Source organism: Somniosus microcephalus, chromosome 13, assembly GCF_052327205.1.
Source record: "Somniosus microcephalus isolate GS21.2 chromosome 13, FLI_Smic_1.0, whole genome shotgun sequence".
Taxonomy (NCBI): domain Eukaryota; kingdom Metazoa; phylum Chordata; class Chondrichthyes; order Squaliformes; family Somniosidae; genus Somniosus; species Somniosus microcephalus.
The window spans coordinates 167,671,843-167,691,945 of NC_140999.1; the positions used below are offsets into that span (position 1 = coordinate 167,671,843).

The 20,103-nt window shown below is 46.3% G+C and overlaps 1 protein-coding gene across 8 annotated transcripts in view; it reads right to left on the bottom strand.

Moving 5' to 3' along the window:
• The window catches only part of ptprt (protein tyrosine phosphatase receptor type T), a 1,756,894-nt gene that overhangs the window by 550,952 nt on the left and 1,185,839 nt on the right, over positions 1–20,103 (bottom strand). For all 8 annotated transcript variants that reach the window (XM_086005548.1, XM_086005547.1, XM_086005549.1 and 5 more), the window contains exon 9: positions 11,849–11,958. In XM_086005548.1, coding sequence (XP_085861674.1) covers positions 11,849–11,958 — 110 coding nt within the window. The remainder of the gene's footprint in view (positions 1–11,848; positions 11,959–20,103) is intronic.

Consider the following 20,103-nt stretch of genomic DNA (forward strand, 5'->3'; position numbering starts at 1 on the left):
CATTTGCCTTCCTAATTGATTGCTGTACCTGCATGTTAACTTTCTGTGATTCGTGTACAAGGACACCCAAATCCCTCTAAATCCCAACATTTACTAGTCTCTCACCATTTAAAAAATATTCTGCTCTTCCATTCTTCCTACCAAAGTAGATAATTTCACATTCCTCCACATTATACTCCATCTGCCACCTTTTAGCCAATCACTTAACCAGTCTATATCTCTTTGCAGCCTCTTTACGTACTCCTCACAGCTTACTTTCCCACCTAGCTTTGTATCATCAGCAAACTTGAATATATTACACTCGGTCCCCTCATCTAAGTCATTAACATAGACTGTAAATAGCTGAGGCCCAGACACTGATCCATTAGTTACACCCTGCCATCCTGAAAATGATCCGTTTATTCCTACTCTGTTTTCTGTCCGTTAAGCAATCCTCAATTCATGCTAATATATTACCCCAATCCTATGAGCCATAATCTTATGTAACAACTTATTGTGTGGCACCTTATCAAATGCTTTCTGAAAATCCAAACATACTACATCCACTGGTTCCCCCTTATCTATCTTGCTAGTTACACCCTCAAAAAACTCTAATAGATTTGTCAAACACAATTTCCCTTCATAAAACCACGTTGACTCTGCCTAACCAGAGTGTGATTTTCCAAGTGCCCTGTAACCATGTCCTTAACTGTTCAATTTAGCTGTCATGAAATGTTGCTTTCCAGAGATACATTATTAATTCATAAAACTACTCAACAGAAAGAAAGAAGAAAGAAAGACTTGCATTTATATGGCGCCTTTCACGGCCTCAGGTTGTCCCAAAGCGCTTTACAGCCAATGAAGTACTTTTGAAGTGTAGTCACTGTTGTAATGTGGGAAACGCAGCAGCCAATATTTGCGCACAGCAAGGTTCCACAAACAGCAATGTGATGATGACCAGATAATCTGTTTTAGTGAAGTTGGTTCATGGATAAATGTTGACTAGGACACTGGGGAGAACTCTCCTTTTCATCTTCGAAATACGGGGCCTCAGTTTAATTTCTCATTCCAAAGACGGCACATCCAACAGTACAGCACTAGAGTGTCAGCCTAGATTTTGTGCTATAGTTTCTGGAATGGTACTTGAACCCACAACCTTCTGACTCAGAGGCAAGAGTCAAACTTATACCCTGCTTTCGGATACAATTAGATTACATCTAAAGCTGCATATTGTTTTCTCGGCATCTTCTTCCTCCCCAAACTTGCGTTTCTCATAGCATAATTTTTTTTCCGATTCACTCTTAAATTTATTACTCTCTGATATAAAAAAAAAAAGTTTTCTCTATGGATTTGAACTGGAATTGCTGCTTTCATCTTTCCAAAAACCCACACTCTGGCCGCGATTTCGCCCACCGAGGTGGGTCCGGTGCGGCTGGAGTGCGACCTCGCTGCTGGCTCCAGCCCACTCTGTGAAATGATTTTGTTAAGCACACCCAACGCATTTCCCAGCCAATTGAAGGAAGCGGGTCTGATGATGTCACTTGATGACATGTCATCAGCCAGTTTCCTTAAAGGGACTATGCGCAAATTGATTTTGACAGTTGTGCTGTCAGTGTTCTACAGCATGGAGGTGCTGCAAACACTGACAAGCACGGCACAGAGGGGCACGGCTGCACCCAGGCTTTCCCATGACTCCCTCCATATGCAGGGAGGTCCTCTTCCCTTCCCATGGGCGGAGGAGACCTCCCCAGGAGATCAACGCAGCCTGGTTGCACATTGTACAGGAGGGCACAAGCAGGGATGTCATCAGGAGGACCAGGCTGCAGTGACACAAACCTTTCAATGATCTCAGCAGATCACAAAATGTTACTGCAAAACCACACTCAACCTCATCATGCTGTGCCACTCATCACATCACTCTGTCTTCCCTACCCTATTCCTGCACATTCTTATTTGCACCAACTTACCTTGTACCTCCACCCATCCCTCTCTACCTACATTATCACATCCCCATCTCACTAGCCACCCCTCACACTCACCCTCATCCTAGTCAAATCATACCAAGTAACAACACACAAGGGTAGGCACTTGGGTGTTTTAATCAATGTTCATGTGAAGTTTCTGCTAATGTGCTATCAAACATGGAAATCTTTATTTTCAACACTTTGCGTCCTTGGACAGATTTGTGTGCACCTTTGGAAGTGGCTTAGTGAGTTGCAGTGAATGGTGAGACATAATGGTACCCCTCACAATGATGATGAGTGTGAAAGGAATGGCTTGGGCATTGTAGGGATGCTTTATGGTGTTGGTGTGTGTAGGGATGCTTTATGGTGTTGGTGTGAGGTGGTGCAAACCTGGCGCATCATGTGGCAGCCAGGGTGTACACTTCAAGTGAAGTAAATCTAGCCATAAAGAAGCCATCCATGCCTCCCGGGCAGCAATGTGGTCAGGTGCTGATGCCCTGTGTCCTGTGCAGCATCAGTTGATTACGGAGAAGGTTGGTGTGGAAGTTAGTGCTACTGGTGTGCCTGGTGCTGCAGGTGTCGGGGCTGATCATGGTGGGATTCTGAGGACCAAGGTGAGATATTTTCAAGGGCACCGATGCTGATGGAATAGATGGCAACTGAACTTGAGATGACAGAAGCGATCTGTCAATGGAGAGAGAGGTTGTTCCAATGAGGTGACATTGGATAGTGAATTTGCTCCAAATGCTTGCAAGCTGCATAAAGATCAATCTGTCTTCCAAATACAGTCAGCAACAGCTTCTAACCTTGGAAAGTGAACACCTATGAAACGGGAGCTTTTATAGACCATTTGCAGCTGTCAAGTTAAGAAATCATCCCAAGCTGACACAACTCACGACCTCCTAACCTGACGTGATCCCCGAGCAGCGGGAAGTCGTGGGGGAAGTTTAATTGAAAGGTAAGCTTAAAATAGTATTTAAGTGCCTCTTAATAATCTCTTAATGATCTAAATTGTCAGGTCTGTTCAGCGATGACAGTCCCGACATCTGGGAAACTAATGTGGAGGCGGCTGGACAGTGGGTTCCCTACCCGCAGTCAAAAAAAAAATTCCCACCCGACCCACCTCCAAACGTGCCCGCTGACCCCCCGAAAAATTTCCCCCTCTGTCTTTGTGCCTGGAAATAATTCTGTCTTCCAATTCTGAATGTGAGGCACAGTCACCTGGACTCATTTCTGAGCACTACAGAAAGTAAATGGAAGTCTCTGGCACACTGCATGCATGAGAAAAAAGACAATTTCACATTTGTAAAGAGCCTAAATTGGGTGAAAGGGAAGACAAGGTAATCACCTGCAAATGTCATAGGGGGAGAAAGTGGGTATGTAGCGCCACCTATTAGCGCCTAAAGAGGGCAGTCAGTGGCTGTAGCGCCACTGGCCGCGCCTCCCGCGATATTCAGCGGGGGAGCTAATGGTGGCGTTAGCCTGTTGCGCTGCGCCGCCACTGATGACGTCATCAGTGTGCGCAGTGCCCCATTAGCGCCCTGATCGCGATATTTGGTAGCGAACGCCGCAGTTGCGCCGTTCGCTACCCGCACCCGGTTCACGGGGCCTTGCTGTGCTGGCAGTGGCGCAAGTTAAGGTGGAGGTGCGGGGCGGCCGCCTTTTTCGGCGGCCGCCTGCCAGCACCTCCGTTCCCCGGCCTCCTGACAGCACCCCCCCCCCCCCCGCGGCATTGCTGGCTGTTTCCCGAGAGCCCGGCACTTCTCCTCGGTGCCGGGCTCTTTTGCCGGCACTCGCGATCGGGGATCGCGCTGTTGCAGGCCCCTCCCCCTTAACAATGGGAGGAAGGCCTGCAGTACCGCAGCGTGCCATGCTGCAGTGTGTGGCGCTGCGGCACGTTGCGCTGCGATATTCAGTTTCAGCGCCCTAAGGGGGACGCGGAGCGCCTCGAGCCTCGCCCCGTCTCCCTCTAGGGGCGCTGAAACTGAATTTCTGACGTTCGTTAATGCTCCGAACGCTGCGCAAAAATCAGCGCCCAGGCGAACTTGGCACCACTTTGGCGCCTCAACCCAATTTCTAGGCCATAGAGTTACACAGCACAGAATGAGGCCCTTCGGCACATCGCGTCCGCGCCAGCCATCAGGCCCTGTCTAATCTAATCCCATTTTCCAGCATTTGGTCCGTAGCCTTGTATGCTATGGCATTTCAAGTGCTCATCCAAATGCTTCTTGAATGTTGTGAGGGTTCCTGCCTCTACCACCCTTTCAGGCAGTGAGTTCCAGATTCCAACCACCCTCTGGGTGAAAAAGTTCTTCCTCAAATCCCCTCTAAACCTCCTGCCCCTTACCTTGAATCTATGCCCCCTTGTTATTGACCCCTCTACTAAGGGAAAAGGTTCCTTTCTATTTACCCTATCTATGCCCCTCATAATTTTGTACACCTCAATCAAGTCCCCCCTCAGCCTTCTCTGCTCCAAGGAAATCAACCCCAGCCTGTCCAGTTTTTCTTCATAGCTGAAGCGCTCCAGCCCAGGTAACATCCTGGTGAATCTCCTCTGCACCCTCTCCAAAGCAATCACATCCTTCCTATAGTGTGGCGACCAGAACTGCACACAGTATTCCAGCTGTGGCCTAACCAGCGTTTTGTACAGCTCCATCATAACCTACCTGCTCTTATATTCTATGCCTCGGCTAATGAAGGCAAGTATCCCATATGCCTTTTTAACCACCTTATCCACCTGTTCTGCTGCCTTCAGGGATCTATGTACATGCACACCAAAGTCCCTCTGATCCTCTGTCTTTCCTAGGGTCTTACCATTCATTGTGTATTCCCTTGCCTTGTTAGTCCCTCCAAAATGCATCACCTCACACTTTTCAGGGTTAAATTCCATTTGCCACTGTTTCGCCCATCTGACCAACCCATCTATATTGTCCTGCAGACTGAGGCTACCCTCCTCGCTATTTACCACCCCACCAATTTTCGTGTCATCTGCAAACTTACTGATCATACCTTTTACATTCACATCCAAATCATTAATGTAGACCACAAACAGCAAGGGACCCAGCACTGATCCCTGTGGTACCCCACTGGACACAGGCTTCCAGTCACAAAAACAACCTTCGACCATCACCCTCTGCCTTCTGCCACTAAGCCAGTTTTGGATCCAATGTGCCAAGGCACCCTGGATCCCATTGGCTCTTACCTTCTTGACCAGTCTCCCATGTGGGACTTTATCGAAAGCCTTACTGAAATCCATGTATACCACATCCACTGCACTACCCTCATCCACACACCTAGTCACCCCCTCGAAAAATTCAATCAAATTAGTCAGACATGATCTTCCCTTGAGAAAGCCATGCTGACTATCCCTGATTAATCCTTGCCTCTCCAAGTGGAGACTAATTCTGTCCCTCAGAATTTTTTCCAATAATTTCCCTACCACTGATGTTAAGCTCACTGGCCTGTAATTCCCTGGTTTATCCCTACTACCCTTCTTGAATAATGATACTACGTTAGCTATTCTCCAGTCCTCTGGCACATCCCCTGTGGCCAGAGAGGTTCTCAAAATTTGTGTCAGAGCCCCTGCAATCTCCTCCTTTGCCTCACACAGCAGCCTGGGATACATCTCGTCCGGGCCTGGGGATTTATCCACTTTTAAGCCTGCTAAAACCGCTAGTATCTCCTCCCTCTCGATGCTAATATGTTCAAGTATATCACAGTCCCCCTGCCCGATTTCTATGTCTACATCGTCCTTCTCCATAGTGCTCCCTTCACATTGCTTGGAGTGCGGGCTGACATGGAAAATATCTTACCAGCAAACACCATGCTACACTGAAGGCTGAAGCTTGTAACAGGTAAACATAGAAACATAGAAGATAGGAGCAGGAGTAGGCCATTCGGCCCCTCGAGCCTGCTCCGCCATTCAATGCGATCATGGCTGATCATCCAAGTTCAGTACCCGGTACTTGCTTTCTCCCCATACCCCTTGATCCCTTTAGCCTTAAGAAATATATCCAACTCCTTCTTGAATATATTTAATGAATTGGTCTCTACTGCCTTCTGTGGTAGAGAATTCCACAGGTTCACCACTCTCTGGGTGAAGAAATTCCTCCTCATTTCTGTCCTAAATGGCCTACCCCTTATCCTTAGACTGTGACCCCTGGTTCTGGATTCCCTGACCATCGGGAACATCCTCCCTGCATCTAGTCTGTCCAGTCCTGACAGAATTTTATACGTTTCAATGAGATCCCCTCTCATTCTTCTAAACTCCAGCGAGTACAAGCCCAATCGACCTAATCTCTCCTCATACTTCATTCCTGCCATCCCAGGTATCAGCCTGGTGAATCTTCGCTGAACTCCTTCCATGGCAAGAATATCCTTCCTCAGATAAGGTGACCAAAACTGCACACAATATACTCAAGATGTGGTCTCACCAAGGCCCTGTACAACTGTAGCAAGACATCCTTGTTCTTATACTCAAACCCTCTCGCTATGAAGGCCAACATACCATTTGCCTTCTTAACCGCCTGCTGCACCTGCATGCTTACCTTCAGCGACTGGTGCACAAGGACACCCAGGTCTTGTTGCACTTCCCCTTCTCCCAATCTATTGCCATTCAGATAATAATCTGCCTTCCTGTTTTTGACACCAAAGTGGATAACCTCACATTTATCCACGTTATATTGCATCTGCCATGCTTCTGCCCAATCACCCAACCTGTCCAAATCATCCTGGAGTTTCTTGGCATCCTCCTCACAGCACACACGCCCACCAGCTTTGTGTCATCTGCAAATTTGGAGATATTACATCTAGTTCCCTTGTCTAGATCATTTATATTGTGAATAGCTGGGGTCCAAGGACCGATCCCTTCTCTTGAGTGCAGCAAAGAGTGAAACCACGACTCACATATTGGGCTGAAGTTTGCTGGAGTGGGACATCCAGTTAGGTTTTTTTTGCTCCCTTCAGCTCAAAAATGTTTTGCACTGCAAGTTGCTGGACGTGCAAGCTGATAACGGCACGGCGAGTAACGGCACGGCGAGGGCAACAAGACATCTGGGACCTTGGTGAACGATGGGACCAACAGGGGATCTCCTTAGCCAATGAGATTTAAATATTAAGAAATAAACAGAGAAGGAGGGAGAATTAGAGTGGGTGAATTCAATGTCAAATCAAGTCCAGAAAGAAAAATAAAGAGAGGGATAGAAAGATTGGATTAAGAGTGAAAGAAAGAGACAGAAAGGATAAATAAGAAAAAAATTTAAAAATTAAAAATTTGACATTTTTAAAATCTCCAACAACAATTTACTACCTGAAGGATGGTTCACTTTCTGGATCAGAGAGGTTGATTGGCAGTCATGAACAATTATCAAGAGGTTAAAAGGGTACTGATGCTATTAGTTACTAGACTTAACTTGCTGTGGTGAGTTTAATGGGCAATTAATGTGCAATTCCAACAACTTCATGAAACTCAGGAGGCTCAGCGTGAGATGCCATTTTCGTGAAGCTAATGGCGGAGTGGTGCAAATTATCCAACAACATGTGGCGATTCACAATTCACAGGATATCTCTTCCTCACCACAAGTTCCTGACTGATTTGCATGTGCTGTTATGTTTCCAGTAAATTCCAGCCCCGTGTGAATGAGTTTGTTTATGCACTGTGCTTTGCTGGACAACATTTGTACCTAGCTGAAGTGGCCAGTATGCATAATGATTTTGCCCAGTGCAATAATCTTCCTATTGCAGATAGATAATCTAACATGCAAACACATAGCTGAAAATTATAGTGCAAAGATAATGAAATGTATTGAAGGCAATACTGTGTCAACTATTTTGTTCAATGAATCACAAAATTCCTTGTATCAAACTGTTTTTGCTGTCCTGCTTTTTCCCCAGTGACTTTGTGGTGAAGAAGCCATGCCACCACAAGCGCAGCAACCTCCAAGTGAAGTCCTTTCAGATCAACTTTTGGGCCATTCTAAGGCATGCTGACCTCCTTGATGGCATCAAGAGCCAAGCAAACTTGAATGCAGAATTCTTCCCATAGTTGTTCCGTATGGCTGGTTGAGCTACTACCACGCTGTGGTACCTATTTCCACCTCCGTAACATCGCCCGGCTCCGCCCCTGCCTCAGCTCATCCGCTGCTGAAACCCTCATCCATGCCTTTGTTACCTCTAGACTTTGACTATTCCAATGCACTCCTGGCTGGCCTCCCACATTCTACCCTACGTAAACTTGGTCATCCAAAACTCAGCTGTTCATGTTCTAACTCGCACCAAGTCCCGTTCACCCATCACCCCTGTGCTTGCTGACCTACATTGGCTCCTGGTTAAGCAACACCTCAATTTCAAAATTCTCATCCTTGTTTTCAAATCCCTCCATGGCCTCGCCTCTCCCTATCTCTGCAATCTCCTACAGCCCCACAACACCCCGCCCCCCTCCCCCCCCGAGATATCTGCACTCCTCTAATTCTGCCCTCTTGAGCATCCCTGATTATAATCGCTCAAGCATTGGTGGCCGTGCCTTCTGTGGCTAGGCCCTAAGCTCTGGAATTTCCTCCCTAAACCTCTCCGCCTCGCTACCTCTCTTTCCTCCTTTAAGACGCTCCTTAAAACCTACCTCTTTAGCCAAGCTTTTGGTCACCTGTCCTAATTACTCCTTACGTGGCTTGGTGTCAAATTTTTTGTCTTGTAACACTCCTGTGACGTGCCTTGGACCGTTTTACTACGTTAAAGGCGCTAGATAAATACAAGTTGTTGTTATTATTATTCCCAAAGCTATTAATGTGCTCATGTGCCTTTTTAGGATGAACCTGAATTTCAAGATTTCTGCGACACTACCACAACAACAAATGGGAGGCTATTTGTTGAAAAATCTGAATGTCAATAGCTGTTTCTGAAACATCAGACAATTACATGGCCCCTCTGATGAAAAGAAGTTTGATGCCAAATACCAATGGTACCAGTCAGTGTCCTAGCGCCCCAGACCGGATATCACAACACCTGCGGAGCAGGAAAAGTTTTGTGGTGAATTTATTGCCTGTGTGGCTATTATCGTTTCAGCTGCAGTGATTTCTTCATTTCTGGCAGTTGTAGCATAAAGTGCTGCCAAACTTTGGTATGTGGTCCCCTGAGCTCTTTACATGCTGCCTGCTTCTGCGGAAGTTGAACACAATTTTTAGAAACGGTTTACTTCAGGACAGTTGGAGAAACAGATTGTGACTGTGACCTTGCAAAGAGTTCTGGAGGGATTATCGATGACTGCCAGTTTGCACCATTTGTAATTGCACACTGCTTCTTTCAACTTGAATAGCTGTTCTAGGAATAGAAGTGTCAGCTGTGGCTCAGTGGGTAGCACACTCGCTTTTGGGCCTAGAAGGTTGTGAGTTCAAAACCCACTCCAGAGACTTGAGCACATAAAGTTAGGCTGACACTCCAATGCAGTGCTGAGGGAGCGCTGCACTGTCAGAGGTGCCGTCTTTTGGATGAGACGTTAAACCGAGGCCCTGTCTGCTCTTTCAGGTGGATGTAAAAGATCCCATGGCACTATTTTGAAGGAGAGCAGGGAAGTTATCCCCGGTGTACTGGCCAATATTTATCCCTCAACCAACATACAAAAACAGATTATCTGGTCATTATCACATTGCTGTTTGTGGGAGCTTGCTGTGCGCCAATTGGCTGCTGCATTTCCTACATTGCAACAGTGACTACACTTCAAAAAGTACTTCATTGGCTGTAAAGTGCTTTGAGACGTCCGGTGGCCGTGAAAGATGCCATATAAATGCAAGTCTTTTTTATGATCTGGAATGCACTGCCTGAAAGAATGGTATAAGCAGATTTAATAGTAACTTTCAAAAGGGAATCGGATATATACTTGAAAAGGAAAACATTACAGAGCTCTGGGCAAAGAGCTGGGGAGTGGGACTAATTGGACAGCTCTTTCAAAGATCCAGCTTGTCACAATGGGCCGAATGGCCTCCTTCTGTGCTGTGTGCTTCTATATTTCTTTGAGTTTCAACAATTTTGCCTCTTATATTTTCCTTATTGCAACATGAAAGAGTCCAATTTTATAGAGGTCTAGACACAAATTTGAACGTGAAAGTTAGACCAGCAAAAAAGAAAGAAAAATGGGGGGGGAAATTCGGTTGGTTAGCGCCTCCCGTTAGCGCCTGTGGGGCATGCTAACGGGGCACTAGGAACTTAGCGCCTGAGCACGGCGATTTTAGCACCACTCGCGAAATTGACCAGTCGTTTTGCGGCGGCGCTAAACACTACTGCCATGAACTCCTGCGCCCGCAGATAGTGATGTCAGTCAAGCGTGCAACGCCCCGGTAGCACCCCAGACCAGATATTGAGTCGCGCCCCCTGCCTTAGCGCCTGACACTAGGAAAGACAGGAAGAGGGGAATGTTTTCAAGTCGGGAAGGGGCTGGGGGAGCACTATTTAAATGCCGGTGCTTCCTGCCTTTTCTTGTCGGCAAAATTTTTGGTTTTAACGCTGTCCTAAGGAGTTTTGGCCCTCAGCACCACTTTTGAGGTTCCTAAGTGCCGAGCTCTTTCCCTGGGCCTATCCATTAGTGCTTCCAACACAATTGCCTTTGAGGTCTCTCCAGGCTGAGATTCAAGGCTGCAATGAGCAGGGAGTGGCTGGCAAGCAAGATGGCCCCTCCCCTTTAAGAACTGGATGGCGCCAGTCTGTCTGTCTTCTATGGTAATTGGCATCACCTGAGCTTCGCTGGCGTTCTGAGGTAGCGCCTCGCTCCCTGACGTTTGCACCTTAAGAGAGGTGTGTAGCGCCTGATTTAGCACTCAAATCACCTCCAGGGGCGATAGGGGCGAATTTTGCAGTCGGAGGCGACAACTAGCGCCGGGCGCTAAACTTTGCACCCGGCCGATATTAGCACCCCAAAATGGGCGATACCGAATATTTCCCCCATAGATTTCTACTGCTTTAATCAGAAAAAAATATGTAAAATCAGTTAAGGACACTGAGTGAGTTATATTATTCTCCTTTTCCACACTAGCAACACTCTGACCAATATTCTTCCCTTAACCAACACCACCAAAAACAGATCAGCTCGTTACTCATCTCTATAATGTTTGAGGGACACTGCTGTAGTCAAAAATGGCCACCGTGTTTGAGTACATAAGAACAGTGACTGTATTTCAAAGTACTTCATTGTATGTGAAACACTCTGGGATGCCTTGAAAGACTTGACAAGGTTATGTATAAATGCAAGCTTTCTCTTTCTTTTAGACAGTATCACAACAGGGCATGTTTTATTCTACTGTGTAGTAGAATATTTTTTCTCTAATTTTCCAATGAACATTTGTCTATTGTAGCTTTCAATTCCTATTTTTACCAGCTTTTTGAAAATTTTGAAATAATTCCTGAAAAAAATTCCTATAATATTTTTTCCCTAAAATAAAAACCAAGATCACAAATTTCTAATCATTTCTCTTTTTTTTACCACTGAAAGCGATATGTGTGTTTTGCAATGTTCAGTTTAGCAATAAAAAAAATCCCTGCACTTCAGAGGTTCAACACTGTTACCATCAGAACCTTTAGTTGCTGTGGGACTGAAAATGATTACAGTATTAACTTTAAATCGAATTAAAACTATCTTATTGGCATCTTTCATGCTGACGTGTAACTAGATGATTTGCATGAATCACATTCAAATGTAAATATCTTACTTATATATCCAATGGGATGAAGGTGTATGCTTAAGCAATATTCCAGATTGAATTTGTTCCATTATATCGGTTAGTGCTATGGCCCAGTATTTACAATGATAAATGTCATTGGTTAGCAGTCATTCTTCAATCCTTTCAGTGCTTTCTACAATTATAAGATGCCAAAAACCCAAGAAGCAGAAGAGGATGATTGATAGCTGTAGATTGCTTTACCTCATAGAGGGTAATTATTCCATTGGTTTCATTCGGTGGCTTCCACTGTAGATATATCTTCTCCTCAAATGGACCTCCTTGAATTGATTCCAAGGGCACCAGACCAGGTACTGTTGGGCAGAAATTTAATAATAAATAATAAAGGAGAACAACATCAGTAGAGAAGAAAACAGTCAATGTGAAAACTGCTTCTGATGGTCTGAAGCCCTTGCCAGTTGTAATAGTCTCTAATATGTATTCATACTCATTTCTCGCAGATCCCTTTGGCTCTGTCCCAGGAGTCCATCCTTCATGCTCTTTTGCATGGTTTATTGAATACCTAAATAAATGTCAGCTTATGAATCTTAACTAGACGACCAGCAATGTGATGAGAAATAGTAAAATTATCTTTAAGCAGAGGTACCCTTTATCAGTAATGAAAAATCTCTAAGCTGACCTGCTTTACAGCTGCCGAATACAAGTGTACAAAGCATCTTTCTACTCAAAGAACTAAAATCCAGCAAAGTAAAGCTTTGCCATTAATTAATCAGTATTTGATTTTGTGGTTGTGAGCCGTTTTATTCACCAATAGAGAGCATAAAACCTTTAAAACAGTGTAAATGTGCCAATTAAAACCCATTATCTAAATGCTTGCTCTTCTATTGAGAACTAAAGCTGGGGGGCGGGGGACAGGAGCAGGGGGCAGCCAGATTTTAACTGCCAGCAGGTTTCTGGTGGGAAAAATTGGTTTCAGTTAGTTTCCTGCCCGCACAACCGTGCTAATATGAAGCCACGGCAAATTTAACTGCCAGGCCTCATTCGCCTGCTACTGGTCCACTTCCCGCCTGGGATAGGCAGGAAGTGGGTGGGAATCAGCTGCCAGCCTCTGGAAAATTGGGAGGCCCTAGGCCGGCCATATGAAATAACTTACCTAACATAACTTCACTCTTCAGCTTCCCGATGCTCTTTACGCTGGCCTTCACCTGGTTAGAACGCCATGGCGACTCCCCTGCTCAGTCCAGTTAAAATGGCTGTTAGGGCCCGATTAGCATATGTGAATTAGGACCCTAAGCATCTTTTAACATAGGAAGCAGCAGGATCCAGGTGGCTTTCCATCAGGTAAGTATCTCAGGACATTTTTAACTGTGTGGGTTAAAATCCCCCTCTTGTGTGTTTCACTGGTAGGCTTATCATGCGTTTCGCTATCTTGTGTTTATAAGCAGCAGATCCATCACAATACATTTGCAAGTAATTTCACCGCATCTCCATTGTCGGAATGGTTAAGTACTGTTTGATAAGATGGTCAGTGAAATTCTAAGATATTACTGACACACTTGCTGGGAGGTGTCTTCTGAATGTGGTATTTTCATTTAATTTATTCAAATGCTTGCTAATTAATTTGACATTACACAAATGATAGTTAAATTATTCATGACATTTAATATAGTGCAGAAAAAGAACTATAATTAAAAGGGTGACGACTAATAAATAAACCAAAGATAACTTGGAAATAAGGAATGACCCAGTGTGTGGCAGGCAGTCAGCAAGACTTACTGGCGCTGGCAAAGTTATTGACAAAGAAAGAGCATTCATTTGTTCAGCAGTATGGTGAAGCACAGCCATCTGTCACTGCTAACCTACAAGTGATAAAACTGGCACAGGCCGAGCATTTAATTTACTATTTCAATAATTTTCAGTCATGTTTTCTTCTTCACCTGGGTTGACTTGGGGGATTATGCATTCAAGGTGGGGTGAATTATCATTTTTACCTCCAGGTGGGAAAATGGGCGATTTAATACCCATCGATTTTCCTTTCCGTCAATGCAAACACCAATCAGGTAGGGTATAAAATGGCCGGCCATCCGCTGCCGGATGTTTACTGCCCTGTGGTAAACGTGAAAATTCACCCCAAATTATTGGCCCAGAAATTCGGGTCCCAACACGTGAGTATGCACGGGGTACTCACGCGTAGGCCCAACGAAAGTGCCGGTTTCGTGCATGCACTGCGCATGCGCGGGAAACCGGCACTTCCATTCCCCTGAAAGAAGGGGTTGACAGGTCGAATGCGTGCGCCGGAGAGGCAGTGCGTGCACATCGAACTTACGTTTTTTTTGCAGGTTTCTCTAGGAGGGTAAGTCTCCAGCAGTTACACTTTTAAAAAGCAGGCGCAAAGCCTGCTTTTAACAAGGTAAGTGGTGAATTAATTAAAATTAAAACATTTTTTCCACAGGTTTATTATTTTTAAATACTTTAAAGAAAGGTAAGTTTATTTTTAGCCCCGTTAGAAAATAAAATTAATTTTTTCAAAAATTTAAATTATTGTTTAAAAATAGTTATTTCATGTAATTTATAGTTATTTTAAAAATGTGATTTAAAAAAAATTTATTTGAAGTTTTAGTGATGTTTTGGGGCTTATAGTATTTATAGGTTTGACAGCTCTTCCTGTCAAACTTATGAATGAAGCATTCCCTGCTACCATTGGCTCTCCATGGCCCACGTGATCCCAGGGGACGCATCGAACTAACTGCGCCCCTGGGATACGCAAGCACTGCGCGCCGGCAGTTGGGGGCCCAGGATCGGAATCCCACGCGGGCCCACAGCTCAATGGCCGGCAAGCTAGGTAAGTGCAGGTCGGGGGCTTGCACCCGCGGGAAGCCCCCGACCCAAATTTCTGGGCCATTGTCTTTAACACAAAGTTCCTGTATCTACTGCACTGGATTTTGAACCTGGCCACAATTGTTACATTCTTCCCCCCCACCCTCCCCACCAAACCCAATATAAGCAAATGAGTGATCAGTGTACTGTGTCTGGATATTGTTTTAAATATAACAGCTTTCACAGAAACGTAACATCTGAATAGTTATAACCAAACTTAAGAATAAGGGGGCTGAAATTCTGCATAGTTCTGCTCTACTGATGCCAGCTGCGACACAGACCCCATCCTAAATCCTGGGAGCAGGGTCATCAGCGTGGATAGGGCAGGCTCCCGACACCTGCAAGGGCACATGAGCAACATCCATGCCAACACAGGCGTGGGAAATTAAAGCAGCTCCATGCTGCTCCGAGGGTGGAGGAGAGACTCAAGAAGGGCCCGAAGGTACCTTCAACAGTGCAGCACTCCCTCAGTGCTGCACTGAAGTGTCAGACTAGATTACAAGCTCAAGTCGCTGGAGTGGGGCTTGAACCCATAACCTTGTACTCAGAAGTGAGAGTGCTACCCACTGAGCCACGGCTGACACCTTCAACAATTAAATTATCAATGAAATGGTAATCTGAGTTCTGGCTGATTCATATGCCGGCAATGCAAAATCAATGGGGCAGGCCAACAAGGTCTATTCTCAACACTGAGATGTACGAAACCTATTCTATTCCTGAGCTATCCTCCAACAGCTGAAAAAATAAGGGGGGAAAAATTGGGTCGTGACCCCTTTGGGGTGCTAACTACTTTTCGCGCCCCGAAAAAGTTAGCATCCCTGCGCTGTAAATTGAGTGGTAGCGCCCCAAGCAGGAGGCGGGGCGCTACTGGAAGCACTTCCCCTCCCTCTTGGGACGCTGCCATTCAATATTACGACGCTATGTGCAACAGCGCCACGGTACTGCAGGCCTCCCTCCCCTGATTAAAGGGGAAGGGCCTAGTGCAGCGCGCACCGGGGCCCTGCTGGACCACTGGGGAGTGGGGTGCCGGCAAAAGAGAAGTGACCGATCGTGGCCTACACCCCGCAGGAGGAGGCGAAAGGGGGCAGGTGCTGGCAGGCGGCCCCAAAAAAATGGCCGTCCAGCACCTGCCCTTTAATTTGCGTCGCCGCGGCTGCAAACACGGCACCCTGACCCTGTTGGATATATCGTCCGGTGGTAGGTCAGGGGGTGCGGGCGAGGTTTGGGGCCAGGGCACAAGCGGGGCGCTGCGCATGGCAATAGCATCATCGCTGGAGGCGCAGCGCCAAAGGGCGCTACCGGCTATCGCCGCCGCTAACCTCCCGCTGAATTTTGCGGGAGGCGTTAGCGGTGCCGCACCCGGGCGCTAGGCGCTTTGCGCCCTGTTAGCGCCCACTTGGGGCGCTAACAGGAGGCACAAAGCAACCCAATTCTTCACCCTAAGAATTTAATCACTCAGAGCAACCACTTGGAAAACAAATATTGATGATTATTTTTTAAACTAGGTTCCTCCTCAGAGATCCAGGCCACGTCTGCCCTGGTGACGACATGCATCCTTTTGGAGACTAGTATGTCTCTCCTCACTGGGTGTACCAGCCCCCATAGGAAGCTGGGTCCCAACTGAGGCGCAGGAGCAGGAACTCCCAGCTTAATGAATCCCTGTGCCTGGCCCTGTCGCTGCCCCCAGCCCGTCATCTGCCACTTAATGGCCGGATGGAAATTCTGCCCCTCACAAGCCAATGTGGAAACTCCCAGAAACAGTTGAGACCCCACGATTCTGCTGGTCTCCAACCAGAATTATGGCAAGAGACCAATGGATCACCCCCAAGGAATTTCAGTAACATACACAATTTATGTTTCCTGTAGCTTTTCTTTTTGTTTTCTGGGTTTAAACACCAAACATACCCATTCATCTCTGCCTCTGCTGCACCACTGTTCCTTTTGAAAACCAGTCTGTATGGTTAATTATTTTGCTAATTGAGGCTCAAGACATTGTCATTTGACATTGTCATATCACCAAAGCAATCAGCTGGCATCTATGATGTTTTTGTCTAAAGTCACATCCAATGCTATATCCATTCAGCAAATTATAACATTAGGTAAGCAGACACTGTGGGAATGAGATATCTTGTGGTGTTGGAAGGAGTAGCAGATATACTGTCAAGTTTTGATGAAATACCAAAGGCATGCTATACACATCTACTTCTACACCTAATTTTTCTCTGTGATTATACACTTCCATGCTTATTTTTTTATGGATATATAGGTCTAATATGATATATAATTCCTCAATGCAAGACTGAACAAACTAATGTTTCATTTTGCAATGATTCACCATGTAGTATTAATGTGCAGTCGGACCATATACATTCTTTACTTCCATAACCAGCAAGTTATTTCAGTTATGTTTTTTGCATATTGTATCGCATGTCTGCAATTAAAATGAAATATTTTAGATAGAGCAGTGTATAAAATACCTTACAGAATTGGTTACCTTCATGTGTTGGATTTACCTTCATTCTAATATCTTCAGAAAAAAATGCATTAGTATTTAAAATAACTGACCTCAAAATGGTCATGTCACTTTTCCTTTCAAAACTATTTTGCAGTGCTAATATTTTGTATGATGAGAGTTATAATCCAATTGCCTTTGTAAACCTGGATTTTATCATTGGACTGTATCTCATAGCAGATATAACAAGGCCTCTCACCATTCTGAGAGCTAGGACAAGGGCTCTCTGTTGAAAATAGATGCTCATTAATTGCAATCTTCAGTTCTGCAGGCAAGGCCGTGATTTTCCCAGCGGAGGCGGGTTGGAGTTGGGTTAGAGTCGGGTTGGCTGGTTGGTGGGTTCCGATCCCGCTGCCGGTTTCAGCCGCTCTGAAATAACTATTTTGCCTTAACTGGGCTTATTAAGCCCGCCGTGCTCGTTACCCGGCCCAATCAGTGGGTTCGGGTTTGCTACTCGCCTCTGCTGACGTCTTCGATTCAGGTGCATTTAAGTGGCTCATGTAGCCTTTGGACTTCATTTGCTTTCTGATGCACCTGAAAACTAGTCTTTGCAAGATGACTGCTGCAAGAGCAAAGGCTTCTCCGCGCCTTGATGATGACTCCCTCCATGCTCTTGTGGAGGGAGTAAGAGGGCGCCAGGAGGTTCTGTTACCTCCCGATGGCCATAGGAAGCCTCCTCAGCAGACATAGGCAGCCTGGCTGCAAATTTCTGAGGAGGTAAGCGCCAGGCCGTTGTGTTCACACACCTGGTGCAGTGCCAAAAAAGGTTCAATGATCTCCTACGCTCAGCAAAAGTGAGTATAACATCACACTTACCTTCGATCTGCTTCCCATCTGTTCTCATCACCAGCACTCTGTATTGTCAGCCTACTCCTCCACATCCCAACTTACCCTTACATCCCTTGCACCCTTAACTATCCCTCTCTCTCTCTATGTACAGAATCACTTCACCATCCTACTATGCACCCCTCACACTCGCTCTCACTGTTATGCAATGACAACAACTAACAACGCACAGGAAGGCACCTTGGTTTTGGCACCTCACTCCATCTTCGTCGCCCTCTAAGCATCTATGTTATGGATTCTTTACACTCACTCCATCAATCTTGCTGAAATTCCACTTATGTCCCTTATTGCAGGAAAAGAGAGCCCACAGTAAGGGGGAGAGGGAGAGGGAGAGGACAGGAGGAGGCCCACCTTCAATGGTGCTTTTACCAAATGCTGAGGAGGCTGCTATCGAGATTGTCGGAGGTGCAGAGGAGCTGGAAGTGGGGGTCGGAGAGACGGGTGCAGTAGAGCAAGCTGGTGACAGAATAGATTTGCAACCCTCTCATTTAGATTTCATGAGTGACTGATATGGCATCTGATGTTCATAGAGATTGACTTCTGATCATCTGCGCAATGGGATGTGTCTGTTACCTAAATATCACATGTCTAACTCATGCCTTTACTCCCCACAGGACCATCGAGAGCCCCCCTCCCCACTGTCCAGGTGGAAGAGCCGGATGACTCCTCAGAGGAACCTGCAGCCTCTGAGGGAGCAGAGTCACCAGAAATGAGCGCACCCAGCACCAGCACAGATACGCACACCTTGGTGGGTCCTTCGCGATATAGAGTAGTGTTGTCACCTGGTGTATCACAGCTCACAAGTGAGCATCAGCAGATGGTGGAGACAAGGACAGCAGTGAAGAGTCCTCGTCGGAGGCCATAGGACGCTCCTAGCTCTGCTCAGCTGCATGTAGACGCTGTGCCTCTGGAGCCATCCAGAAAGAGAGCGGTGATGGAACGCCAAGAACAAGTGCAGGAGTTTCTGACAGGGTTTGCATCCATGTTAACTGTGAGTGTGCAGAGAATGGAGGAGTCCATCTCAAACATAAGCAATGCCGTGGTGCACGCAAAGGCAAATGTAGGTGCCGTCATGGAAAGGATGTCCATGGAGGACATAAATCGCCAGACTCAAATGAACATGGTGACTATTCTAAATAGATAGTCTGCTATGGAGGATAGATGGGCATCTATTGAGGAGTGACACCAGAGGTACATGGATGTCCCCGTTATGAGGACTGTCAGTACAGAGATGGGACCTCATGGCCCCACTGAGGTGCAGTAAGGTGCTCTCCAGCCACTTGCTAGCAGTGAAGTGCAGGTGACCCATGAGGGGGATGTTGGTGGTCAACAACAAGAAAATGTGGGCTCCTCTCCAAGCGCTCACACTCCCATGCCAGTGCACAGCCCTTGGTCAGAACCCCAGATTCATCACCCAACTGAGATGGCCGTCTCAGCCCCTGCACAGCCCGTCCAGGTTCCCAAAGCATCTAAGCAGGCGCAGCATAGAAGTGAGCAAGGTGCATCTACATCTACTGAAGCCACAGGGGAAGCACCACGCAGAAGCACGCGTAAGACACACAAATAGTCACTTGGGTGTTTTGATCTCATACAAAGTAATGTGTGTCATCGTGATTTCAATTGTATTAAAGAAATGCGATGGCAAAGATTCAAAGAGTTGGCCTATGTGTGCTCAGAAATGGAAGTTGCACAGTGAGGGCTCAGGGTGCCTTTCATCTGTAATATTGTACAGATGCTGTATGGTGTGTTAAGAAGATCAGCCAGACATTCATTTCCATGTGCCAGCCACATGTGGTTGATACGTAAACTTACGCAAATCTGGCATGGATGAGTGCATCCCTTGCCTCACGGTCAGCAATGTATTCGCGTGCTGGCGAAATTGGCACATCCGCCTCCGCAAGGTGTACATCATCTGCCGCCTCCTCCTCCTCCTCCTCTTCCGAGGAGGCTATGCGCTGAGCCACTTGTTCCTCAGGCAGCGCTAAGCCACGCTGCTGTTCAATGTTGTGCAGGGCACAGCAGACAACGATGATTCTGGAGACCCTGGCTGGGGCATACTGTAGGGCTCCACCAGATCTGTCGAGGCATCTAAATCGCATTTTGAACAAGCTGATGGTTTGCTCTATGATACTTCTGGTGGAAATGTGGCTCACATTGTACCGCTCCTCAGCTTCGTTTGATTGCCTCCTCATCGGTGTCATTAGCCACTTTTTCAGTGGATAGCCCTTGTCTCCAAGTAGCCATCTGGAAAGTTGTCTTGGCG